General features: G+C 33.1%; 2 protein-coding genes across 5 annotated transcripts; one reads left to right on the top strand and one right to left on the bottom strand.

Moving 5' to 3' along the window:
* Positions 1 to 1452: 1452 nt before the first annotated feature.
* Positions 1453 to 7911, bottom strand: LOC105790037 (outer envelope protein 61). Of its 4 annotated transcripts, XM_012617424.2 has the most exons (12): positions 7858 to 7911; positions 7513 to 7608; positions 6749 to 6979; positions 5695 to 5751; positions 5346 to 5474; positions 5036 to 5113; positions 4842 to 4912; positions 4528 to 4577; positions 4232 to 4430; positions 3151 to 3715; positions 2551 to 2694; positions 1453 to 1843 (listed from the first exon to the last, which is right to left on the bottom strand). In XM_012617424.2, exons 2-12 carry the CDS (start codon positions 7606 to 7608, stop codon positions 1697 to 1699), a joined length of 1767 nt encoding a protein of 588 aa, XP_012472878.1. In that variant the 5' UTR covers positions 7858 to 7911; the 3' UTR covers positions 1453 to 1696. The 4 variants fall into 4 exon arrangements, with proteins under 4 accessions (XP_012472878.1, XP_012472879.1, XP_052490703.1 ...); XM_012617425.2 differs by lacking the exon at positions 7858 to 7911 and having other exon boundaries at positions 7513 to 7848; XM_052634743.1 differs by lacking the exon at positions 7858 to 7911 and having other exon boundaries at positions 6749 to 6942; positions 7513 to 7848.
* Positions 7912 to 17913: 10002 nt separating this feature from the next.
* On the top strand, positions 17914 to 27372 carry LOC105790036 (serine/threonine-protein phosphatase BSL3). Its single transcript, XM_012617422.2, has 22 exons — positions 17914 to 18257; positions 18458 to 18931; positions 20194 to 20254; positions 20337 to 20415; positions 20545 to 20624; positions 20711 to 20805; positions 20900 to 20999; positions 21447 to 21516; positions 21923 to 22024; positions 22126 to 22207; positions 22816 to 22995; positions 23513 to 23786; positions 23885 to 24125; positions 24227 to 24397; positions 24804 to 25042; positions 25213 to 25297; positions 25404 to 25502; positions 25585 to 25784; positions 25878 to 25953; positions 26073 to 26208; positions 26304 to 26443; positions 26795 to 27372. Exons 2-22 carry the CDS (start codon positions 18484 to 18486, stop codon positions 26876 to 26878), a joined length of 3042 nt encoding a protein of 1013 aa, XP_012472876.1. The 5' UTR covers positions 17914 to 18257; positions 18458 to 18483; the 3' UTR covers positions 26879 to 27372.
* The last annotated feature ends 315 nt before the right edge of the window (positions 27373 to 27687 follow it).

The following is a 27687-nucleotide window of genomic DNA, read 5'->3' as shown; positions in this document are numbered from 1 at the left end:
TAATATTTTTGACCATTCGTTTTTTATCATTTATTTTTTAAAGTTTTTTTTAAGAATTAATCATTGTACTATAAATATAATCAAAATAAGTGAAATTATTAAAAGAAAATTTTAATTTTAATATGAATAAAATTTACTTATAAAGATAAAAAAGATAATATAAATTTTGAATTTTTTTGTTTACACCAAATGAATTATTTAATTTTGAAGTTAATAGGATAATTAAAACTAAATAAAGAAAGAAATTTAAATAATTTTTAATTATTATTAAATTTTTTATTCCAAATTAGAGTTGATTCGGATTAGCTTGAATTAAAATTTATTTATAATTACATATAATTATTGATATATGTTTTATATTTTATAATATATAAATAATTAAAATAATTCTTCAAATCAAATTAAATTTAAATTTAAATCCATTTATATATTTTAATATTCGACTCGCTTCACACGATTATATATTTGATAAGAATATTTTGACCGATCTTGTAACCTTGGAATTTTCAAAAGGTTAAAATTTTTCATAGGTGTCTATAATCTTCACAAATTTAAAATCTAATCCATGTAGTTTTATTTTTAAGAATTTAGTCTTTTTACTCTTTATTAAACTGTTAAATTTGTTGGTGTAATATTTTAAAATAAAAATGGCATTTAACAAATATAAATTTAATAAAATAATTTTAACAGTATTAATAATTGAATCTAAATTTAATTTCTAAAAATAAAAGTATAGTGACTAAATTATAAATTTACAAGGAAGTTGTGGCATATTTCACTAATATATTTTTTCTTAATTGGCCGGCCCAAATGACAGGAGCAAGTGGAGTCAATTATTTTGTCGTTTTATTTTTTTATAATTTTATTTGGTGTCAATTGTCAAACTAAATAAATTGTAACTAAAAATTTATTTTATTATTTATAAGTAATTTTTACGAATTTAATCTTAATTTTGTTAATTTTACAAATAAATGAATCAAATTAGAATTAAGTCACGATTTATTTTAGTACAAATAATTTTGAAATACTAATTAATTAATATATGTAAAATTTGCGAATATATTTCATTTTAAATTCCATTATTTCTGTACTGATTTGTAAAGGTAAATCTGGAAAATATTTAAAAGAGATGAAATTAAATTATAAATTTGAGAAATCATTTTAAAAGAATTAAACAATTTTTTTCATTTTGAAGATTTTAATTTATAATTCAATGATTTATAATAAAAAAGTTAAATTGCAATTTTTTTAAATTGTAATTATAATTGTATCTATATTTGTAAAATTATCGATACACAGAATAATAATGATAAATATATTGAAAATAAATGATAAAAAATTATATAATGATTTTTGAGCCCTAACTTCTTGAAAGTACTCTCTTAACATCTAAGAAACTAAACCGTTGATAATTTAAACCCTAAACCGAAAATAACCAAAACATGATTCAAATACACGGAAACAAGTTGAAGTCTATATAATAATGTGTCAAAATTTATATAAATATATATATCTTAAACATAATTTTTCGATATGAGAGAAAGAACCGTAAACACGAGACGATACGAGAATTGTCAAGTCTTACTTGTAACCCAAGAAACATGCCTAGTTTCCAACACAAACTTCGATTAGATGTAGAATTTCCCATGGTGTTTGTTACGAATAAAAAAATGGAGATTGGTTCCATTTTTTCTTCCTAACTACCAACGAAGCCCAACCTATGAAGAATCACTGCTAAGATGAGCATGCATATTGCGAGGATCATACCAGGTTTCCCGAGCAACCAGTTCTTTGCTTTCTTCGCACCTTCGGCTCCTCTTTGGATCCTATCAACCCAACGCATCTGCCATAATTCACCGATAGGGAAAAAAGTTAGTGTTTTGAGGCAAAGATGTAAATCGTTAGCACAAAGAAAAATTCCCCATAGTCGGCTAAAGCGGTGAACCTCTCTAACAAAGGATGATAATAACGATGAATGGTCAAAAGGTAAGCCATGAACATCTTAGACACGTTTATAAGGTAAACCTCTCCGAAGTGTAGGCTTATTTACCAATTCCATTAAGAAGGGCTACTACCATACATGCAAGATACGCAACGGCAAAGCCAGGAAATTGGTTTAGGGGGCCAATGTGCAATTTTACCATTATACCAACTTGTGGTTTCCTAAAAACTAAAGGGACTAAACAGAAAAAGTTTTCATTTTAAGGGGGGGGGGGCGCAAGGCCACTGCCAGCACCCCCTCCTCCACCCTTGCAGATACAGATATGTTTCTAACACGGGTAGGTTCAAAATTTTAACATTATGAAGAAGGATACGGATAAACCCCAAACTCTAAAGGACACGGTGGTACTTCAAGAAAAATAAGGTTCATAAGTGTAGGATGGGAACCCTGGGAGAGAATCTAAGCAAAACTTCGACAACAATTCAATGAATGGAACATGTTAGACCCGTTAAACTTCCAATTAAAGTATGATGATAAATGTTCTATGATTTACGTCTTAACAAATCCTAAATAGAAAATAAAATGTTAAAAGAGGTTAATAAATGTACCATTCTATCCAAGTCATCAGGCGATAAGGATGACATAGCTTGTTGAGCTTTTGCAGCATCTTCCCGAGAAAGCTTCATTCCAAATTGCTCGCTCATGTTTGCCATCATTTCCGGACTCATGTTTTTCATCATCGATGCAAACATCTGGTTAATTCATAAGTAACAAACAATTAACGGACACAAAGGAGGGCTTATGCAATAACATTCCATCAGCTATCGCCTATTTAAGTTTCAACATTAAAAAGTAAAAACTCATGCTAGCAAAATAGAAATAATAAGGGTAAACTACATTAGTAGTCACCCAACTATGAAAAGTTACAAAATGGTCACTTAACTATTCAATTTTGTCTTTTGTGGTCACCCAACTATCTTGGATTTTTTGGGGTTTCCATTTTTATGACAGCCAGCTAGTGACTGAAAAAGACAAAATTGCATAGTTGGGTGACCATTTTGTAACTTTTTGTAGTCGAGTGATGAAAAAAGAAATTAACTAATAGTTAGGTGACTAAAAAAGAAAAAAAATCATAATTAAATAACCTCTACTGTAAACCCAAATAATAATAAAACCAAAGACTATCATGTAAAATATATTTACCACACCTGCCGCATGGCTGGATCTTTCATTTGATTTCTCATCTGTTCTTGTAGATCAGCAGTTGATGTTGGTGGAAAACTCGACTGAGGATTCATTGAATTTGGAAAACGACTAGAACTAGAAGAGGCAGTTTCACCGAAACCAACATTTTCACTGGTGATGGATGATGTTTGAGATGTGGGATATGTTATCTCAGCATCTGAATCGAGCCTGCTACCGTTTACAGCTGTTGATGCTGGGATAGAATCTTTTCCTTTAATAGAAGCTGCCATTTCAAACATTTTTTGGAGCTCTTCTGTTGGCATCTTGGTCATCATATCGGTTGCGGTTTTAAGCATGTCAGGAGTCACATTCGGAGGAACAGGTCCAGTTCCAAATCCACCTGTATATGGGTTTTCCCCTTGAAATGAAGAAGCTAATTGAACCATTTTTTGTAGCTCTTCAGGTGACATCTTGCTGATCATACTTGATGCAGTTTTAAACATGCCGGGTGACACCTCTCCAACTTTACCGCCACTCATTGCAGCAAGAGTGTCGGGATCGGCACTGGAAATGAAATTCTGAAATGACCTGCTAATCAAAATGGGGAATGAGAGAATTGAAACAGAGCACAAAAAATTGCTACAGTAATAAACCATGAACTTTCATAAATGAATGAACTCGAAGTTGGAAAAATAAGGAAAAAGTGGAGATGTGAGTTTTGTTCTGTGGGTGAAACATATCACTCCACCACATATGGACATCAAAGAGAATCGTATTTATGCGCACAAGTATCATTGTGACTACAATAAACATATACTGCATAGATTTCATAACCGAAAAAAGGAGGAATTAAGAGAGAGAGACCCGATAAGCTTTTGCAGGAAAACAATATCTTTTTACACTTATTAAATGATATATAGCCCCGATGTCAATGTGAGTAAAGCTCCTTAAAAATGATCTTTAAGTTTCTGTATGTTCAGTTCATTAAGTGATAGTCGTTTTTATATATTCGACATAATCCACTCATGGAAGACAGAATATGATATTACCAGACTGAGCAAATGAATATCACCTATCAGGTGATTTTGTGATAATGGAACAAACCTGAGTGCCTCTGGATCCTCCTTTAAAGCCTGTAAACACTCAGAACTGGTTCTCAAGTCCGCAACTTTATTCCCATTCTCACTCTTAGAGATTCCAGTACTTTCTCGTGGCTGTTTCGATGAATGTTCAGTAGATGAACTTTGAAGAGTAGCAGGAGATGTGCTTACAGTTTCTTCAGTTATTTCTTCAATTACCACTCCTGTGAAATAAGGAGAAAAACAGAAGTGTAAACATCAAAGAGATATAAGAGAGATAGTAGCCACCAAAAAGTGCAAAACTAACGACAATGAACTTACCCCGGGGTGCTTGATGACTGCCTTCTCTAGCCAATCTTTCCTCAGCATCTCTGCATCAACAATTTATACCACTAATTACCATGAAGCATTTAAGAAAAAAGTGTGTTCTCATCAATTTTATCAATAATGGTTAATAACTAAGCAGCATACCAGGAGTATCTAAACACCAAGTGCCAACACAATGCATCTATCACATCCTAACCAAGGATGGTCATGACGGGCTGATGTTGGTGCATAAACTAACATCATATATGAAAACAGTGACAAAAACTTATGCCATGTTTCCACAATCTTAAGTCAAAAATATTTCATACCTCAAGACATCTGCGATTGTTTCATCATCAGGTGAAACTTCATGTGCATTACTCAAGTCCGAGACAGCATCCTATTATTCAGAAAGGTTATCAGCAAAAGCAAAAGAACACAAGCAGATATTGCAGAATATGAACACATGCTAGAAATGCAATTCATCAACCACTGGCAAAACCGTTATGCACACAGAACTCACATCAAATTGACCTAGTTCTTTATAAGCTTGACCTCTTCGGTAAAGAGCTTTAACGTTCTTTGCATCATAAGACAAAACCTGTAAATAAAAATATAATTTTAGCCAGAAGAAGATACAAGATCACAAAGAATCAAACGCTAATTAGAAAACTATTGATATATTTGTTTATTAAATTAGTAGCCCAGTCTATTGGTATTAAATAATTTTATGTCATCATCTTGGGATGGGGGACAAGTCGAGGATATAATTTATGACAAAAGCTATTGTACCAAAAAAATTGACAATAAAGAAGAACATTGAGTCTTCATACCTCAGAACCTTCTTTTACACACTCGTCATATTGCCTTGTTTTCAAATAACATGACATGAGATTAAGTGAGCATGCCAGCAAAAGTGTTTTTCCTTTTGCAGATGGAATTCCTTTCAGGTTTTTCTTTGCCTGAGATTGTGAAAGAGGAAATGATTATTTTAATTAATATGAGAAGAAAATACAAAAAAAAATGTGATAAAATTTAAAAAATAAAAATAAGCAGCAAGAAATTTTCCCATAATAGGAAAAAAACACTACGTGCAAAGTTGAAATCATTTTTCTCTTTCCAAAAAGACAAAAGAAGAAAGAATGAATGAAAAAGACCAAAGATATAAGATCGCTGCCTTACAAGCAAATATTTCTCAGAGGCGTTATTGAACTTCCCTTGCTTATGAAGCTCATTCCCCTGGAAAAATTGAAATAGACATTTATTCAGTCAGAAGCCAGTCAATAAGGGTTAATGGTAACTAAAACCAAAACCGTAACAAGAGCAGACCATAATTAAGGTTAAAGTTTTGATTAAGGCACGAAGATTAACAGACACTCTTATTTGAAAAGAGTTCCATAGTGAAAAGCTCTTAAGATTCAATGTAGGAAGTTAACAATTATAATACCTATAGTTTCTGGAAAGTCAGAGTTTTACTTTATTCCACTATATATGTGTATATATATGACAGATGTTATTTAGATACATACTTAAATAGCAGTTGACAGTCTTGTTTTGTTCTACAACAAAATGCTTGTGGTACATCTCTAGCAATGAATTGCCTCCACAAATGAGTCATAGTTACATATTAAAGATTCACACAATGATATGGTACTTTTTACATACAACTCGTATTCATATTTTGACTGATGTTTAAGTTATGCAACTTAATGGTTTAAGATTCAATGTAGGAAGTTAACAATTATAATACCTATAGTTTCTGGAAAGTCAGAGTTTTACTTTATTCCACTATATATGTGTATATATATGACAGATGTTATTTAGATACATACTTAAATAGCAGTTGACAGTCTTGTTTTGTTCTACAACAAAATGCTTGTGGTACATCTCTAGCAATGAATTGCCTCCACAAATGAGTCATAGTTACATATTAAAGATTCACACAATGATATGGTACTTTTTACATACAACTCGTATTCATATTTTGACTGATGTTTAAGTTATGCAACTTAATGGTTTAAGACAACCAATTAGTATGATAATATCTCATCAAAGCTTTTATAATGTGTTCAATACCTTAAGACTTTGAGTATTGCAGCTCTTTTATGAGCTTCGAGGCTCCTATGGTGAACTGATCACATTCTTTAAAACTATGTACTAAAAAATATATTTTTATCTATCTGATCTTTTGAAAATACCAGCACTGATGATGTGATTTTGGGTGGCAAAAACTCACTTGATTCTTCAACATCTCAGCTGCACTTAATTCATAACTGATCTGAGCATCAGCCCGTGCTCGCAATGCGGCTATCTCTTCAGGCGATGCATTGGCCATTTTCTCACCAATCTCCGCCATATCCTCAGGCCGAGTGTGCTTTAACTGTTCTGCAGCTTGTCTCAAGTCTTCTGGCCTCATGTTCTTCATGCTTTCTGAGGCCATTTTCATCAAGTCAGGATTAGACATCATCTGCAATGCCATTGAATCCACAACAAAAGCAACAATTAATGTTGCATACTCAAGTACAAAGTATAAACTGATTACTTCTTCAATTTCAGCTCTTTTCATGTGTGAAATATACAGGCCTATTGATTATACTGGTTCAGCTAAAAATCAATTACTAATTACTCAACCTAACGAATTATGAGCTAAATTAATTTTATTCCCCAATCCGAATTCTTGAAGAAATTCAAGAAATGCAGATAAAATAGCAGATTGGTTAATTTTGCACCAGAAAACCAAAAAAAAAAAAAAGGACGATTGATTCCATTAAAAAGGTGCAATTTAAGCTCGAAGATAGAACATCATATAAATGTGCAAATATAAACATTGTATATCCCTAAGCAATCGAAAATAAAATCAAAACCAAAATCCAACATAAATTCCAAAAAACTAAAATACCCAAATCGAAAAAATACATCAAATTCACTAAATCCTACATGGGGTTTTGTAATTCTGATCAAAACAAAATTCAACAAAAACAACTAATAACAAAATTGAACCTGTTGTTGGATCCTGGATAACTCAGCGGGTGACATACGACTCATCTGTTCCTGAGCGATCCTTAACAACTCAGGATCCATCATTCCGTTGAACATCTTTGTCGATTTTTAATTTCAGAAAAAAGAACAATTATCAGATCAAATTTAATAAATTACTTTTAAGAAAAAAAACAGATATGAGAATATCTATATATATATATATATATATATATAAAGAAGAAACAAGTCTGAATTGGTTTTAAAAGTAAAAAATAAAAGAAGTTCTAGAAAAAATTAAAAGTGCGAAGTTGGGTTTTATTCTGGATTTTGGTGTATTTAAAGAGAAAGACAGAGAGGGTCGCCCACCAAACGAGAATAGAGGCCAAGGAATTGAGAGAAATTTTGCTAAGCTTCGATGAAATTACATCGAGGCATCGTCGGCTTCTTTTATTTATTTTCGGTTTAATTTTGGTTTTAGTCCCTTTATTATGTTGATATTTGAAATCTAAATCCTTTATTTTAATTTTGATATAATTTAAGATTTAATGCATAGTTTGATACTTAAGTTTGACCCTCTTATCTGACGCGACAAAAGTTATACATTTTGACACTTAAAGATAACAATGTTAACTTTTTAGTAGATCTTTTTTGGTAAATAAAATGATATGGCCTTAAGTTAAAATTACATCAGTACAAATCTCCCTCAAGCAATTGACACATAGTGCAATGGATATCACCATCCAACAAATCTCTCACAATACCCGATGGTTTCTTATAAATACTCAATTGTTCCATTTCGCCTCGAGTCTCTTTAGCGATACGATCTGCCACCCTATTACTTTCTCTTAGGATCTGCCGAAATTTTATTTCTCAATCCTTAAAACACCAATCTTGAATAAGCCTAACTTTGCTGTAATTATTGATTACTGCTAACCCATTTTGTATGACGACAATCAACAATGAATTATCACTCTCAATCTCCTCTTGACTGTACCCCTATGCCTAAGCATACTTTAAACCTATGCTCGAGCTTCAACCTAAAAAATATCTGACAATCCTACCACCGTTTCAAAATCCCTATCCAACTTCCATTCATCCTTTTCACTACTCCACCTATGCCCACTTTTGGTCTAGAATACGACACTAAGCCATCAAGATTCACCTTAACCCATCCATGAATAAGACACTCCTTAATCATGGATTTACAAGCCCAATTTAGACACTCCTTAGTCATGGATCTACAAGCCCAATTTTCAGACACTCATTTAGTATATAAATACCTTGTCCAAGATCTAGCTGAAGCTAAGATAGCACGACTATTTAATTTAAGTTTTAAAGTTAATTTGATAGAAATTTATAATTAACTAATAACAATAGAAATTAATTTTCATCAAATCAATCTTATAACATGAATTAAATAATATCCATTGGACTGCATTTAACAAATTAAATGCAAAGTTAAACAAATTCATGGTTAACATTAAATTTATTATATTAACAAAATCTTTAAAAATCAAACCTAATAATATTAACAATTAACTTTCATTAAATCAACCCTAAAATTGAATTAAATACTAAAGAGTTAACATTGTTATCTTTCCATACCAAAATATATAATTGTTGTCACATTTAAGTACTAAATTGGACAAAAAGATTATAAAAAGTGTCAAAATTAAGTACCAAATGCTAAACTAAGCCATAGTTTAATTACTTTACTTTTTATAATAATGTTATTCAGTATGTTGGGATGGAAAGGATACACATGAAATATTTCCTAAGCATCTTATTCTACTTATAAAGTTTTTCATTGGGTTTAGGTCACGAGTTAATCCGATACAAAATGTAATTAGAAAATATTAAAATCAAAATTTTTAAAAATAATAAAATTCATTATAATGGTATTTATATCTTTTAATAATTTTATGATTTAAAAAAAATTAAATAGATTAAACTACACCAGTTTCAAAAAAAAAGCGAGGATAAAGCATTTTAATACACTCAAACTCACATCCTCCTACACTAATAAGAATGACGATGTCAATCGAGTTAAGACTCAATCAACCATATAGTTTATTTTTATAAAATATGTAATATATGTTCAAATAATTATATCATGTTTTTGTTTTTATATATATCATCCTATTTTAGCTAACTATTTTATTTACATCGATTTTATAACGGTCAATGCATGTTCATGGTTTAAACATTCTTCAAATACAAATTATTAATATTATACAATTATTTTATTTATAATTTATTTTCTTTTATAAAATATTTTATGTATCTTGACAACCTTAATATTTGTTACTGTTAAGTATGACTCTATTTTCAGTCAAATTTGAAAATAATCTTTTACTTAAACTCTGTTTAATTGTTTTAGTCAAACACCGATTAGTTTAGACTATTTTATTATTATTTGACATATGAATTTAGCCTATAAATAGGCTTTTTTACAACCTTAGTAAATACACACATTAGAGATTAGAACTCATAACACATTTAGAGAATTTTGTATTTACGTTTTGAGAGTTCTTTATTTTCGGGTTTTCGGGGTTTAGTTTTTATCTCTATCTTTTGTACTATTCGTTCTTTTGCCATTATAATAAAATTATCTTTGCCCGTGATTTTTTATCCTCTTTGGAGGAGTTTTTTCACGTTACATTTGTGTGTTCAATTTCTCAATTTATTCCGCTATTTTGTTACTTGTTGCTTAATCGGGACGATCCTAACAAGTGGTATCAGAGCTAGTTCAATTTTCATATATCAGCCCATTCAGATATGGCAGCAACAAGGTTTGAAATTGAGAAGTTCGATGGTGAGACAAATTTCAATATGTGGCAAGTTCGGATGATGGCAATTCTAGTTCAATCCGGTTTGAAAAAGGTTGTTACTGGGAAAAAAGCCTGAGAATCTAAATAAAACAAAATGGGAAGAGCTTGATGAAAATGCCTTGTCTGCAATCCAGTTGTGCCTCGCGAATACGGTATTACAGGAGGTATTGATGGAGAAGATCTCATCCGCATTGTGGAAAAGGTTAGAAACTCTTTATGCGACTAAGTCTCTGGCTAACCATTTAGTATTGAAACAACATCTATTTACGTTTCGCATGAACGAATGTGAGCTTCTTAGAGATCACATCAGTCAATTCATTACTCTTTTAAATGATTTAAAGAACGTTGAGGTTCATATTGATGATGAAGATCAAGCTATGCTATTATTGTGCTCTTTACCCTATTCATACAAATCTTTCAGGGAGACCCTGATTTATGGCAGAGACAAAATCTCGTTCGAAGAAGTGCAGGGTCATTTGTTAAGTAGAGACAAAATCGACAATGAGCTTCATTTGGATAGCAAGGCAGATAGGCAAGCTTCCGTTTTGGTAGCGTCAAAGAAACGAGACAAAAGGTGTCGCTATTGTAAAAAGTTAAGTCACGTCAAAGCAGATTGTTATAAACTGATAAATAAAAGAGCTGCTGAGAGTAACGAGGAATATGTAGCTGGTGCTAATTTGGCCGATGAAAGCGATGATGATTTCTTGTTAATGTCAACGAACGATAACTCCAAGCTCACGTCCAAGTGGATCCTAGATTCGGGATGTTCTTTCCACATGTGTCCCAATAGAAAATGGTTCTCTACATACAGTTCGGTTGAAGGTGGACTTGTGCGCATGGGAAACGATTCATCTAGTAAAGTAGTTGGTATTGGAACTGTTAAACTCATGACACACGATGGGACAATTAGGACACTCTCAGATGTCAGGTATGTACCTGATTTACGAAAGAATCTCATCTCCTTGAGTATTTTAGACTTGAAATGATACAAAATCAACATCGAGTCGAGCGGTATTAAAGTATCTCGTAAAGCTCTCGTTTTGTTAAAAGGCAAAAGAATTGGCAGTCTTTATATTCTAGAAGGTTCTACAGTGACCGGTGAAATCGGATGTCCCACATCCGTTACAAAGTCGAAGTCAACTCGTTTAGAGTGGAGGCAACTTGGTCATAAGAGGGAAAAATGTATGACAGTTTCATTGAAGAGAGGTTCTCTTTTGGATGCAGGTTTTGAAAAGTTAGGGCACTGTGTTCGTGAAAATCAGACCCGGGTTAGTTTTGATTTGGCAGTGTACAAGTCGAAGGCTAGAAGTCTTCCAGTTTCTAAGCACAGATTCGACTTATTAATTCCCTGCATAGTTCAAGATAGGCTCGTGGCGGGCTTTGACAAAGATTGCGTTGTAGAAATATGAGTCAAGGTGGAGATTTGTTAAGTATGACTCCTATTTTTAGTCAATTTTGAAAAATAATATTTTAGTTAAACTCTGTTTAATTGTTTCAGTCAAACACTGATTAGTTTAGGTTATTTTATTATTATTTGACATATAAATTTAGCCTATAAATAGGCTCTTTTACAACCTTAATAAATACACCCATTAGAGATTAGAACTCATAACACATTTAGAGAATTTTGTGTTTACGTTTTGAGAGTTCTTTGCTTTCAGGTTTTCGGGGTTTAGTTTTTATCTCCATCTTTTGTACTCTTCGTTCTTTTGCCATTATAATAAAATTATCTTTGCCCGTAGTTTTTTATCCTCTTTGGAGGAGTTTTTCCACGTTAAATTTGTGTGTTCAATTTCTCAATTTATTCCGCTATTTTGTTACTTGTTGCTTAATCGGGACGATCCTAAAAGTTACTTATATTGGCAATATAAAATTTAAAATAAATAAATAAAAAATAAAATATCGCGTGTATTTACATGCAACATATATGATCTACAAAAATAGTGATATTATAAAAGTAAATAGATTAAATTATGTTAAATTAAAGTTGAATAATTAAAATAAACATAATGGTTTGACTATAACCAAATGTCGACAGAGGCCTCTCTATACGTGGGTGGATGACGTACGCAAAAGGGCACGGGAAGGACCTTTTATGTGTGATAGGCTTAGAATGTAATGTTTTTGAGAAAGAAGGGTTCAAAAGTTCCAGAAATGTGGTGGACAGTTTCAGAATGTGTCGATAGGTTATGAAAGCTCCAAATGAGTCCAAAAGTCTACAAAATGGGCCAAAAGTTTGCAAAACCAATCCAGAAGCTCTAGAACACTCTTTAATAAAAATCCTTGTATAAATGGTTTTAGGAACAAAGATCCAACTGTACCAATCTGAAGGCTCTTGAACAATCTAGAATAAGAGATTTATGTAAATTATTCTAGAGAGAAGGATTTGATCGTACATTTGTATTCTTTGAAGTCGTTATATGGAAAGGCTAGGCGTATAAACAATTAGACACCCTTCCTCATTTGTACGTAGTTGGAGGATGTAAATTATAAAAAAAACCTAATTCAATTATCAATTGATATATCATATTACGTAAATATATATTATACATACACTATTATAATAAATATTTATAAACGATATTATATTATAATAATATAAAACCATAAAATTTAATTGATATGAGTCTTAAGACCCAATTTCAAGCCCATGGATATGACGGGATTAGTTTCTCTTAAGGTCAAAACACGAGATCCGAATCCAAACAGTTGAAGTCAAAACTCAACTTTTCGTTCAAAACTTTATCATAAAGAAATTTTAAGAAGAAAAGTTGAAGATCCAAGATGATGGACTTTGAAGTATAATACGAAGTAAGGATTAATTAGAAATGACCAATTTTACTTGTGGACTTGAAATCTCAATTCATGGTGGCAATCTCATGTGGAAGATGTTAACAAGCTCAGGCGTTACACTTCAATGACCCCAATCAAGCCCACATGCCTAGCCATGTTATAATTGGTTGACTTGCAAATAATTGGTTGACTTGCAATGCATTCTTAAAAGGGATCTAGGCATTTCTAGGTCAATATGTATTATTATTGAATGAAGCTTTATTTCTTAGTTTCCCAATGCACTTTGAATAACTCGATTTCGAGTTCAGGAACTCAAGTTATGACAATTTTAGTGAATACTGCGTGAGCATAATTTCTGAATGGGATTATTACGACAATTATGAGTTTCAGGCTTTTAATTCGAGTTTAAATCATATTGGGTTCGATTTTTAAACTTTATTTTTATTATATACGAGTACAATATTGTATTTATTAAGTTTTATTATTTGATTATTTATTTATTCTAAATTTTGGATAAATTTTAAGTTATTTAGTAGTTTTATGTCAATAATAAAGTTTGGTTTAAAACTACTTGTTTAGATTAACTAGAATTTTAGTATACCTCTTCATTGTACACAATTTAATGAATTCATTTAATATTTACATTGAGTTAATAAAATTCTATTTGAGTTTTGATTCTAAGAATTTCTTTTAAATTTTATTTTAACAATATTTTTAGATTGTGCGATCATTTTTAAGCTTTTTGTTGTCAAGTTTTTTTTCTTGGTAAGAAAATTAAAGTCGTTTGAAGTAGGTTGTGGATTCATTGGTTTCGAGGGCTTGCTAGGACTTTTACATGCCACTTTTCATCTTTTTCACCTATTTTCTTTATTTTCTTCTTTCTTCTATATTGTTCTTGTTTAATTGTTCAAATCTTTGATTTATTTAACTGTTCTTTTTTTTTTCTATCATAATTATTTATTTTAATTCTTAGATCTAATTTAGATTTGTTTACATTTCAAGTTGTGTCAAACGAGTTTTCCTTCATTCGACTAGAACTCTAAGTCAAATTCGCAACTTGACAATTTTACAATCCTATTCTGCACTCATTCTTATCATTTGGTATCAAAGAATCCTAGAGTCTACGCATAAGTAGATATATTTACAAATAAAACAAAATCCTAAAACGTGTCAAAGTGGATAAATGCAATCCATTTTTAACTAAATAATATTTCAAAACTTAGTAGTTAAATTTTTTAATAAATAGGATTTAATTAAAGAAATGGTGGATAAAATACAAAATGTCAAAAAAAACGTAGAAAAGATAAATTAAAAACAAAATGCTTGAAAAGGAGACCGTCACAAAAGAATGAGGTTAGGAAAAGGCAAGCAAAATATGGTAGGAGCTTGAAAGAATAAATAAAAAAATATATATGCGCTTTACTGGACGCGTTTTCGTCACGTGGCCTTACCCCATCTTAAAATTATTTTTAATATATATATATAAACCGTTCCTTTTTTCAACCCAACGATGCCTATTTTCTCTTATACATACCTCGTTCATTTTCAAAAAATTTCATTCAATCTTACTCATCTATTCTCTCAATTATCTCAATTTTTTTATTCTTAATTTTCTATCTTAATCTCTCAAAATTTCAACCTAACAGTGTTCTGTAGGACACATTTTTATCCTCTCTCCTCCACGTCACCTAAAAATACGTCCTACACACATATTTTTACCTTTTCTCTTCAAAATCGACCCATTTCCCTAATAAAAATAACCTAAATCCCTAATTTTATTTTAAATTTAGCATATATCTCCATATATTATTTTCATCATTCTTTCAATATTTGTTTTAACATGTAAATATTAATTTTTCTTATTAATTATTACATTATTATTAGTAAAAAATATATTATTGTTAAAATTTACAATATGATTAATTATATCATATTATGTCACAGCTCGTTACAATACAGGTTTAAATTACATAAATTATGTTATATGTGTATAAATGTTATAAACATTATTGAGCAAATAATTAAAAAATTTTACTAGATTTATTCATGTGCTAGGTTATCTATCTAAGTCCAAAGGCTCAATCAAAATTTGAGAGTGTTCGTCAGAAAATATTAGGGCTCGAAAAATGGACTTGGATAAAAAATTAATCTTGTTTAAAATATGGGCCAAGCTTGAACTTAAATATTTAAAGTTTGAGCCCGATCTAACTCATTTTCAACGTTTATGATATAATATTTAATTTATAACCCATAAAAATGAAATCTACAGTAATATATAATGTATATATTAAAAAATTGTTAAGATTACTATATATATAAAATTTTAATAAATGAAAAATATAAAAATATTAAATATTTTTAAAAAATATAAATATTTAAAAAAATTTAAAAAAAAGCATATGAGTGAGCCTAAAATGAGCTTGAGTTAGCCATTTACAAATATAGACAGGTTTGGATAAATTTTTAGGCCTATATCTCAAGCTGAACTTAGACAAATATAAAATGTGTTAGTATCATGCTTAAGTCCAACCCATCAATACCTCTAAACTTTACAAATTACATTATAATTAACTATGTTAACCATGCCGATTGAGTATTAGTTTGATTGGCTGGACATTGTTGCCAATACAGGGGACACTGAAGTACATTATCATCATATTTATGTGTTGGAGAGGAAATATGCCTAATTTTAGACATTGTATCAAAAAGAACACTTCCCATCCAAAGAGGCCCTAAATCATATAATAAATCGAAAACAAGTTATGCAAGAGGGTTGGTATATAATATTAAATCATCTATTTTTCATTTTTACACACATAAACCTCCTTTTTCTTCTTCGTTCATTTTTGGCTTAATGCTCACTTTAGCTCCCAAGTTATACCCATCTCTCCACTTTAATACCTAAACATTTTTTTTTGGTTTATTTTAATACTTAAACTATCATTTCGTTACACAATTTAACACATGTTGTAAACAAAATTGACACGTGGTGTTATTAAAATCTGTCACGCCATCTTTGTTTATTTTTTAATATTATGCATATTGTATTAATTAAAAAAAATTATACAACATATAAATAATTCAAAGTTTTGAATTTTTTTAGTTTTATAGGCCTAAAAAGCATTTAATAAGAATAAAAAATTTCAATTAAACCTCTCGACTTAATTCCGACCCAATTGAACTATTGTTGTGAACTCAAAAAAATCAATTAAGCCCATTCTTTAAAAAAAACCATCATTGATTAAGTGGACTGTTAAATTTTGCTGACATGACTAACGAAACTCCTCACATTGCAACAAGTGATGTCCACATATAATCGATGTCAACATTGCATATTGCCATTAGCAAATATTAAAAATTATAAAAAAATGTAAAAAAAAGTTAATATATACGGAGGTACCGGAACTTGACAACTTATACCTAATTGGTACCTAATTTTTTTAAACTTAACTGGTAGCTAAACTAGAAATGGTAAGTCAATTTCGTACTTTTTTTTAGGTACCTAACTAACACTATAAAAAATACATTGATATGACACTAACGAATAGCATTGTGACATTTAACAACCTCACATTTGACACGTGACAAAATTACTTTTTATAAAGTAAATATTTTTAATTTTTTACCATGTGTCAACATGTGACGTTGTCACATCTCATCATACTATTGGACATCAATGCCACATCAACGTTTTTTAATGGTGTTACTCAAGTAGATAAAAGAAGTACCAAGTTGGCTTGTTGTTTTCAAGTTTAGGTACCAAGTAGGTACAAGTTGTCAAGTTCAAGCACCTTTGTAGATATTAACCCTAAAAAAAGTTAAGTACCTAAATGAAAAGTGGTATAGTTTAAAGGTGAATTTTGCATTTAAACCTATCTTGACACGATAATGCTATATTTTACATCATTGACCCACGCGCTTTGTCTTAGTGCCACTTTGAATGTAAAAGGGTCACTTTCTTAGGCTTGGGATAAGGAGCCTAAACAAGTCATTATCCCAGTAAATTCTTTATTTTCTTTTTGATGGTTTAAAAAATATGTCTATTTTTATAAAAAAAATTACTTTTAATTTTTAATTAAAAAAGAATTAAGCTTTTCTATGATAGTTTTTTTTGGGTAAACTACACCCAAGGTCATTAAATTATTAGTAAATTTATATTTTGGTCACTTAATTTCATAAAGTTATAAAATTGTGTAATGAACTATTCGAAAATTTTCATTTAAGTCAATAAGTTGTTCACATCACAGTTATAAGGCATATTTCGTTCGCAACATCTAAATCAACTGAAAGTCCCATTTTCCCTTATCTTCTACAATTCAATTTTTTTTTCATAAAAAGAACATTAAAAATCACAAATCTGCGAACTAAAATCGAAATAACTTAGTTTTTTGATCTCTGACATTGACCATTAGATCGACTTAGATCTAAGATATGTTATTCTACTCGTCGATGGGTACTAATCTACCGTACCAATAATTGAATCATCGCTTTAAACTAGCTAGCAGAACTTTTAAAAAAATATATAACATTCCAAGGGCTTAAATAAAAAATTTTAAATAATTTAATGACTTAAACGAAAACTTTTAAATAACTTAGTGATGATTTTATAATTTTTTAAAGTTAAATAACTAAAATATAAATTTGCTAATAGTTTAGTGTGGAGTTACCTTTAAAATTATTTATCTATCTATAATAAAAGAGAGAAATTTATTTAAAAATGAAATAGTTTAGGATTTTTTTAAATATTATATTTTTTTTTCATTTTTTATTAAAATTTTGCTGCTTAAATTCTTTGAGACTGTCTCCATTTCGTTAAAATTTCCCTTTCTAATTCGTTGACGGCTTCAATATTTACAGGGAGAGAGATAAAGGGGAAAGGGAAAAAAGGAGAACGAAAAAGAGAAAATTTCCCCTATTTTTTTTCATTTTCTTTTTATGTTCTTGGAACAAAAATTAATTTTCCCCGGAAAGTTTTATCGTATTTTCTTAGGAGGTGGTTAATTCACGATCTGAGCTAGGGTTTTTAGAAAATGCTGATCGGAGATGCGAATTTGATTTGATTTTAGCTGAGCCGATCTCGATTTGCCCTAATTAGAGATTCTTTTAGCCGGCAGTGAAAGCTATTGGCAAAGATTCAAAAAAGTAGGGCTTGTTTTTTTCTTCTTTGGCTTTCAATTTCAATTGCTTTTGTAAACTACTTCATTGGCATTCAATTAAGGCGCTGTAGGTTTAAGTAGAAAAGTCAAGCAGTGAGCTCAAGCTTGCATGATCAATGAAGGAGCACTAGCGTTAAAAGGAAAGATAAGCTGCTTATAAATTTGTTTACGATTTCTTGAACTTAGGGCTTAATTAGGGAACGTTAAAGGAAATGGATGTGGACTCGTCGATGGTGCCGGAGACTGGTCAGAATCACAGTGGAGGGTCGCAATTACCGGCGCCGATGGAGAGGGAGCCACAACAGCAAAATCAGCAATTAGAGAACCAGGATTCGTCGTCAGGACCTGGTGGATCTCTGTCTTCTCCGGGGCAACAACAGGCTGTACCAGCTGCATCTGATGGTCAAGGACAGGCTCAAACGACGGTGGCGGGGCCGAGGTGTGCGCCTCCGTATTCAGTGGTGAATGCTATTATAGAGAAGAAAGAAGATGGGCCTGGTCCTAGGTGTGGGCATACCCTAACGGCTGTGGCAGCTGTAGGGGAAGAAGGGACGCCTGGTTATATTGGGCCTAGGTTGATTCTGTTTGGTGGTGCTACGGCACTGGAAGGGAATTCTGCTGCTTCCGGGACTCCATCATCAGCTGGAAGCGCTGGCATCAGTACTTATTTTCTTTCATTTCGATTTGATCATTGCTTAACTGTCGTTTAAGTGATTTAAGATCCAAAATTTTATTGGGTATAGATGCTGATATATGTGTGCGAGAACCTAGGGAATCTAAGATGCATATTCTTTAAATCCAGAAATTGTAGCTTCAAAGGTTCATATATTTGATGAGAAACCATAGCTTAATGCAAGGCCAACCTAATTTCATCTTTTCTGTTTGTATTAATGTATATACCTGTCTTCTTTTTAAATTGGATTGGTTAAGGAACAACTACATTAAAGAGTAAATCAGTTATTTCTAGAAAAGTGAAAACTCTAAAGAGTTAGGGGGTGCCAATGCAAGTAGAAGGCAGACCTTTTTCGGAACAAGAGATGAAATAATATAATTGTCTTTTAGGTTCTTCTTTGTTGAATACTAAGTTAACTGAATTTTATTGCTGCTGTACCTTGAATTTTGGAGGTGGCATATTAACTTTACGTTTACTTGGTTTTGTTCAATTCAAAACGGATTTTATTTTTCTCCTGGTGCAAGCAAAATGAATTTCATTTTGTCTTACATAGTGGCTGACTAGAAGTGGCGTAACTTCTGTCTTCTTGAATTTTGGATGTTTCAGTATTTGTTATGGTGCTACTAAATTCAGTTGTTTATTGTGGAGTTTTGAACCCTCTTCCAGAAACCTTTTTTACTCCAGTGACTCTAGAGAAGGCTTTTCTGGTAGAACTAGAAGTGCAATTGATATAAATAGCAAATGTTCTCTTCAAAGATGCTTTATGTTGCTAATTTGAATTGATTTTTTTTTTAATCTGACCTAGTTTTGTAGTAAAGTGGAAACTACCCATGTGAGATATGTCTTTTTTCAGCTTACAGTTCTAGTTTAAAATAAAAAGGTTTTCTTGGATTAAAAAACAACCTATGTCTTTCTGCTGCTACGATTCACGCTTCTATAATTGAAATAATCATGAGCTAGTGGAATTCATGTTTTGAAGTCAATTACATCGGGTTTCATTTTTCATTGTCTCTTTGTTTGTTTTACGTTTATGGTGTAAAACTTAATAACGTTTGATTGGTTTCAAGTGATAATTCATAACTAGGACATTTTTTGGCTTGATTTTTTCTTTAGGACCCTCTAGAAATCTGTTTGTAACATATGGCATTTCAAGGCTTGTTGTTATTGCCCCCTCTCCCCTTTGAACCAGTTAATTTTTACGAACTTTGTCTATGTTGTTGGATGATGTTCATGCGTTTTTTTTTTGCAGGACTAGCTGGTGCCACTGCTGATGTGCACTGTTACGATGTGTTAACTAATAAGTGGTCTAGGTAAGCCTAAGACTAAGGGTTCCTTTCTGCTGTTTTACCTCCCCTAAATTCTTCTTGGCTTATCATCTTATTAATTTCACAGGATCACACCCTTTGGGGAGCCACCTACACCAAGGGCTGCACATGTGGCAACTGCTGTGGGAACTATGGTTGTTATTCAGGTTAGCATGCCGCGCAACAATTTTTAGTATATCTTATCTCTGTTTACCATATTATTTTGTTGAACTTCTTCCCTCTGCAGTAAGTCATTCATGACATGGATCTTTTTCCCTTTATTCTTTTCAACTCAGGGTGGAATTGGTCCAGCTGGTTTGTCTGCTGAGGATCTTCACGTTCTTGACCTCACACAGCCACGGCCACGGTGGCATAGGTTTGACCCTGAGCAATGCTTGTGCTTGCACCTTATTTATATAGTTAAGATTGGTCTATTGATATGAATTTTAAATGATATTTCAGGGTTGTTGTTCAAGGCCCTGGGCCAGGGCCACGCTATGGACATGTGATGGCTTTGGTGGGACAAAGGTTTCTCATGGCGATTGGTGGAAATGATGGCAAGTATCTGTTCTGTTTCTGTTATATTTACAAGATTATCAGAAAATTTTGTAATGAATTATTTGCTGAAAATTTTTGGTGCATCATTTCTAGGAAAACGACCTTTGGCTGATGTATGGGCCCTGGATACTGCTGCCAAGCCTTATGAATGGCGTAAATTGGAACCTGAAGGGGAAGGCCCTCCTCCGTGCATGTAATCTCTCTCTTACACGCACAAATGCACACATGCATGTAGAACTGACTGCTTTTCTTCTGTCAACCCCAATCTTAGATTACACAGACAGTCTGTTCTATTTTCTTAGTTTTGGTCTGTTAGAAGGAGCAGCATGCATGATATGAACAAAAGTTACTGTCTTCTTTTTGATCCGATATATGCCTATCTTTCACTCTGCATGTGGTTGGGTGCGATGATTATTAATGTATATATTTGTGTTTCTTCCGTCATAGCTTATTGAGTTTTATAGTTTTTACATGATATTTTATGTTAAAGGCTTAAAGCTCACAGTCTTGCTTATGCTCTCAGCAATGATGGTGCCAAGTTTGCTTCCTATTTGATTATTGTTGTATATTTTTATATATTATGATGGTTTAGCAAGGTGATTGTAAGCTAATTCCTTGTTGGCCATTTATGTTTAACTAGGTATGCCACTGCAAGTGCACGCTCAGATGGTCTTCTTCTGCTCTGTGGAGGGAGGGATGCGAACAGTGTGGTGAGTTTTGAAGTCCGCATTCTGTGGTGTCTAGATTTAGTAAATAAATGCATAGTTTGTTTTCTTTTTCCTTAAAATTTTTAGTTTCCTGAACAATATGGCAGAAGATTTTATATCCTGTAGTTTTATCTTGTCAATTATTAGTGCTTTTGGGTAATTTTTCCTTGTTCAGTTGGGGAGAAGTTAAAATAATCTGAATAAATGTCCATACTTTTGCATGTACATTTTATCTGTGTATGTAGGGAGAGTGGGGCATTCTAACGAATTGTGAAGAATGTGAAAATAATAGCAATGAAGAAATTTTAAAAGTTTGAGCTGAGATGCACGTAAATTGTGTCTTCTTAAAAATGTTTATATCCTTTTGCACCATTAGATTCTCTTTTCATGTTCTCTCTTCTATTCTCAGCCATTGGCAAGTGCATATGGACTTGCCAAACACAGGGATGGTCGTTGGGAATGGGCAATTGCTCCAGGTGTCTCACCATCTCCTAGATATCAACATGCAGCAGTGAGATTTTCTTTTCTTTCACCCACTTCTCTTTTCCCATAAATTAATTGATCTAGTTCTTCTTTAGTTAGATGAATTATATGCAGATGATATGTTTCTAGGTCTTTGTCAATGCAAGGCTCCATGTTTCTGGTGGGGCACTTGGTGGTGGACGCATGGTTGAAGACTCATCAAGTGTTGCAGGTACTTATTTTTTATTCTTCTTTTTCCCAGTATCTTTACTTCTTTATCACTTGATGTTGCTGCTTGTTGGTTTAGTTTTACGCATCAAACATGGGTTTGCAAAATATTTAGGTGTAAAGTAGTTTTCTGGTCAATATTTATGAATTTATCCAAAAGGATTAATCTTTTTGATGTGAAAATGACTCAATGGTAGTGTAGAAAGTAGGGAGCAACTTTTCTTAGCTCTTAAACCTGTCCGTCCGCTCTCCAATCTCAGTATCCTCCAATCATGTAACTTGGAGTTTTCTTGCTGTTCCTCTCTCTCTCATGTGATAAGTTACATCTGAAATCATTAATATACCCCATCTATAAGTAACAAACCGACATTATCATTGTTGTTTGTTATCTGAATAATCTTTATCAGAAAGTTGCAAGACCCATCTTTTGCTTGATGGTTCAAGTACCTTAACTTAGGCAGTATAAATTTCTCTAAAAAAGCAGGAACTTTTTGTTACATTTGTTTATTCATGTTAACTGATATTGTTATTACGTGGAGCATTCAGCCATTTGTTGTCAAAGATAACACTATAGATATCTACAACTTCCTAACTTGTCTCCCTTGTTGGTAGTGTTGGATACTGCTGCGGGGGTTTGGTGTGATACAAAATCTGTTGTTACAAGTCCAAGAACGGGAAGATACAGTGCTGACGCTGCTGGTGGAGATGCTTCAGTTGAGTTGACAAGGCGTTGCAGACATGCTGCTGCAGCTATTGGTGACTTGATATTTATTTATGGTGGTTTACGTGGTGGTAAGATAGCCTTTTATTCTACTATATGTATAATCAAATTTTTTAGCCTCAGCACAGAGGTTTTACTTATCAATTAGATGCATATGCCACTATTTATTGTTATACGTAATTACAGTTTCACTTTAGAACTTCATTATGTGATTAATCTAGAAGGACTACGGCTCATTGATGTTTATATTTTGAAAAATATAGATGTTTTTCCTCATGCATAATTTAATCTTTAATATCTTTGATTACTTATTGTATTTGTGATATTTGATTGATGCATTATAGGATTTGGACTTGGTCCTTTAGGATGGCTCACTTCATTTGTTTTATAAAATGATATTCCTAGTTCATTTGCTTTTATTTTCTGAGTTAGTGAATTATTCTGGCTGGTGGTGTAGATTGGTAAGGTAGAAGGAACAAACTCATTTTTGAGGAAGCCTAATGATAAGGCACTGTTGTATTTGTGCTAATCATGAGAATCGATACTTGATAATCTTAAGTGTAACAATATCTTGTATTTATGCTGTAGGGGTGTTGCTTGATGACTTGCTTGTTGCTGAAGACCTAGCTGCTGCTGAGACAACGACAGCAGCTTCTCATGCTGCTGCTGCAGCTGCAGCCACTGATGTGCATCCAGGGCGTTTACCTGGAAGGTATGGTTTTGTTGATGAAAGGACAAGGGAAACAATGCCAGAAGCAGCTCCTGACGGAGCAGTTGTGCTGGGAAATCCAGTTGCTCCCCCTGTAAACGGGGATATGCATACTGACATAAGCACTGAGAATGCCATGGTTCAAGGATCCCGGTAAACTACCACTTATGTTTGTTGTGTTATATGGTTATTGAATGGTTAAGCTTCATCAATCAATCCTAGTAGCTGCTACAATGTGGTTTACGATGCAGGAGAATGAGCAAAGGTGTTGAATATTTGGTTGAAGCATCAGCTGCTGAAGCTGAGGCTATTAGTGCCACACTGGCTGCTGCCAAGGCACGGCAAGTTAATGGAGAAGTTGAACTTCCTGATAGGGATCGAGGGGCAGAGGCTACACCTAGTGGAAAACAGACATCTACCTTGATTAAGATGCCTGATTCTTCTGGATCAAATGATGTTGCTCCACCTGGAGTTCGGCTTCATCATAGAGCTGTTAGTATCAGAAATTTTGATCTACACAATACCGGTCTCAAGTCAAAATTGGCATTTCTGTTACCTATAACTGTGTGTCCAATGTTTCATCATGTCAACAGGTTGTTGTAGCTGCTGAGACTGGTGGAGCTTTAGGTGGAATGGTCAGACAGCTTTCTATTGACCAATTTGAAAATGAAGGCAGACGGGTTAGCTATGGGACTCCAGAAAATGCAACTGCTGCAAGGAAACTATTAGATAGGCAGATGTCAATCAGTAGTGTCCCAAAAAAGGTAATAATAGCCCTAACTTTTTGCATGATAAAGCAATGTGTGTTTTTGGATAATTATTGAATGTATCTCTCAAGCAAAAAAACGAAAAGCTAGAATGGTAAATTCAGGACCTTCACGCCCCTTCCTTGTCCTCAAAATACCAACCTTAAGCTTCTTAATCATCAACCTAATTTCATGAAGTGTTTTGGGGGGGGGGGAAGCAGTTCGAAAAGCAACGGATTGTCTAGTTGTAAAAGTTCTTATTGGTTGAACCTTAGTTTTGTTTTTCAATTGGTCACCGAGATGGTGATGAAGTTATGGCTGATAGAAGTTCCTCCTAAGAATTGGTTTTGCATTGATGCTCCTGTTAGATATTTCAGAATCTTGAAACAATTAATTCATTAATTCATAATTGTGTCGATGCCAGGTTATTGCACACCTTTTGAAGCCCCGTGGCTGGAAACCTCCAGTTCGTAGACAGTTCTTCCTAGATTGTAATGAAATAGCAGATCTTTGTGAAAGTGCTGAAAGAATATTTGCAGCTGAACCAACTGTTTTACAGCTAAAGGCTCCTATTAAGATTTTTGGTGATCTACATGGACAGTTTGGAGATCTTATGCGCCTTTTTGATGAATATGGGTCACCTTCTACAGCTGGAGACATCGCGTAAGTATTTTGCTGGTGGTGCATCAACAACATGGCAAAGGGTTTCAACTAACATTTTTTTAATATCTATAATTACTGTTTTCTCATGTGTAATCTGCTTCTATGGCATCTTCTTTCTCAATCTCAACATTTTATTTACTTGATACTGATTTTATATAAAATACTATCAGATATATAGATTATCTCTTCTTAGGAGATTATGTGGACCGGGGCCAGCACAGCTTGGAAACCATTAGTCTTCTGCTTGCTTTGAAGGTAAATTTAGAATTTTGATACTTTGATAATCTTCTCGTGCTTACTTTTATTTCCCATTGTAGTTGTTATGAATCAAATTTTCATTTTATTTTGTTCTACATTACAGATTGAGTATCCCAATAATGTACATTTAATCAGGGGGAATCATGAGGCTGCAGATATCAATGCACTTTTTGGCTTCCGGATTGAGTGTATCGAGCGCATGGTATTCTCTCAGATGTGATAGAAAATTGTTCTGCATTCTGTCTATAACATTTATTCACAAATATGATTGGCCTATGTAACAGGGTGAGAGAGATGGAATATGGGCTTGGCATCGCATAAACCGTTTATTCAACTGGCTTCCTCTGGCAGCTCTAATTGAAAAGAAAATCATTTGTATGCATGGTGGCATTGGTCGATCTATAAATCATGTGGAACAGATTGAGAACCTACAGCGTCCTATTACAATGGAAGCAGGCTCGATTGTTCTAATGGATTTATTATGGTCTGATTCGTGTTTCTGTTTTGTTCTGGTCATCAAATATACGATTCTTTGCTTTGTTTTACCAATTACTTTTTACTGCCATTTCTATTCTAGGTCTGATCCAACAGAAAATGATAGTGTGGAAGGGTTGCGACCGAATGCTCGAGGTCCTGGGTTGGTTACTTTCGGGGTGAGTGTGTTACTTTGAAGCTGCAGCGTTTGAAGTCTTCTGTAGCGGCATGTTTCATGGGCAGTTGACCCATAAATTGTGGCTGGTTGATCTTACGAAAATGGTTTTTCCTGTTGCAGCCTGATCGTGTCATGGAGTTCTGCAATAACAATGATCTTCAGTTGATCGTTCGAGCTCATGAGTGTGTTATGGATGGCTTTGAGCGCTTTGCTCAGGGACATTTAATCACCCTTTTCTCAGCAACTAATTATTGTGGTGTGTCCCTGACCCTGCTTTAATATGCATATCCTGTTTCAGTTCGATAGGCAATTTTAAACCTTTAAATTCTGCTTCACACTTGCCTTTTTCAGGTACCGCTAATAATGCTGGTGCAATCTTAGTTTTGGGTAGAGATCTAGTGGTAGTTCCGAAACTCATTCATCCTTTACCCCCTGCAATGTCATCCCCAGAAGCATCATCGGAACGTCATATAGAGGATACATGGATGCAGGTGCCACCCTCTTTCTTTGTTGGCAAGGTCTAATTGTCAAGGTTGTTTGAACTGGATCGGACTGGCCGGTTGGACCAGAAACTGGCCAGGGTCCCGGTCTGGAGAAGGGCTTTGGACTGGTTGACCTAGGAACTGGTACAGACCAGTTGAACCGGGCAAAAAACCTGTTAAGCTGGTTGAATTGGATTTTTAATTTTTAATTTTTATGAATTTTTAATGATTTATTTAATTGAACTGGTTGGACCGGTGGCCTGACCAGTTTGATTACCAGTCCATTTCTGAAAACCTTGCTAATTGTATTACAAGCATTGCTTCTAATACTCATGTTAATCTCTGTTTTTTACGAGTCAGGAGCTGAATGCTAACAGACCTCCTACACCAACTAGAGGTCGTCCCCAAGTAACAAATGATCGAGGCTCTCTCGCTTGGGTGTAGTATACCCTTCCCAAATTGTTTCTTTACTCATTTGGGTTCATGCATCCACCTGGAGGAGACGATCTCGGTGTTCTGTATAGACCATACAGCCACATACAGGTGTTCCCAAATCTGTCTCTCCATATATGAAATACGCTAGTTTGGGAATCAGATTACTTGCGCCGTAGCTTTACGTTGGTTACGAGCGGCTGAACTTTCGATTTTGGGCTTCTTCTCCCCCTGTATATTGAGACACAGGCAGGTAAAAGCAGTTGGGTGGTTTCTTCAAATGTGTTGGCAATGTTGAGTATTATTATTTACATTTATTTTCAATATACAATATAAATATGTATGTATACTTGTTTTAGGTGTAATGATGTTTTTGAGTGATGATATTTAAAAATCATTGTGGGGCGTCCTTTGTATCATAAGAGAGGTTTTGTTTGGTGTAATTTTCATTTATTTCAGCTTTTGTACAATGTAATATTTGTGTGAAAAGAAACTTTTTCTCGTAACATGAGCCCCAAAAATGGTACAATTACTCTAAAGTCTCTAGAAACTTATAAGATTATAAGTTAGTAGTACATTGGTATAATTGCATTTTGATCCCTTCAAACATTTATAATTTACTTTTGGTCTACAAAAATTTCTGGTTTGGTTACAATGAACCACCTTGCAGCCTGCTTTTCTGGTGTAGATATGTCCAGAGTGAGCCTCGAATTTGCTCGCCATGACTAAACATATGGTCCATGGACTCAGGTGGTTTTGACCTTGACTTACATTTTCATAAACCACTTAACTGACATTGTTTTAAACAAATTTTAAATTTC

Source organism: Gossypium raimondii, chromosome 8 (genome assembly GCF_025698545.1).
Source record: "Gossypium raimondii isolate GPD5lz chromosome 8, ASM2569854v1, whole genome shotgun sequence".
Lineage (NCBI taxonomy): Eukaryota > Viridiplantae > Streptophyta > Magnoliopsida > Malvales > Malvaceae > Gossypium > Gossypium raimondii.
This window is presented reverse-complemented; position numbering and strand designations above follow the sequence as displayed.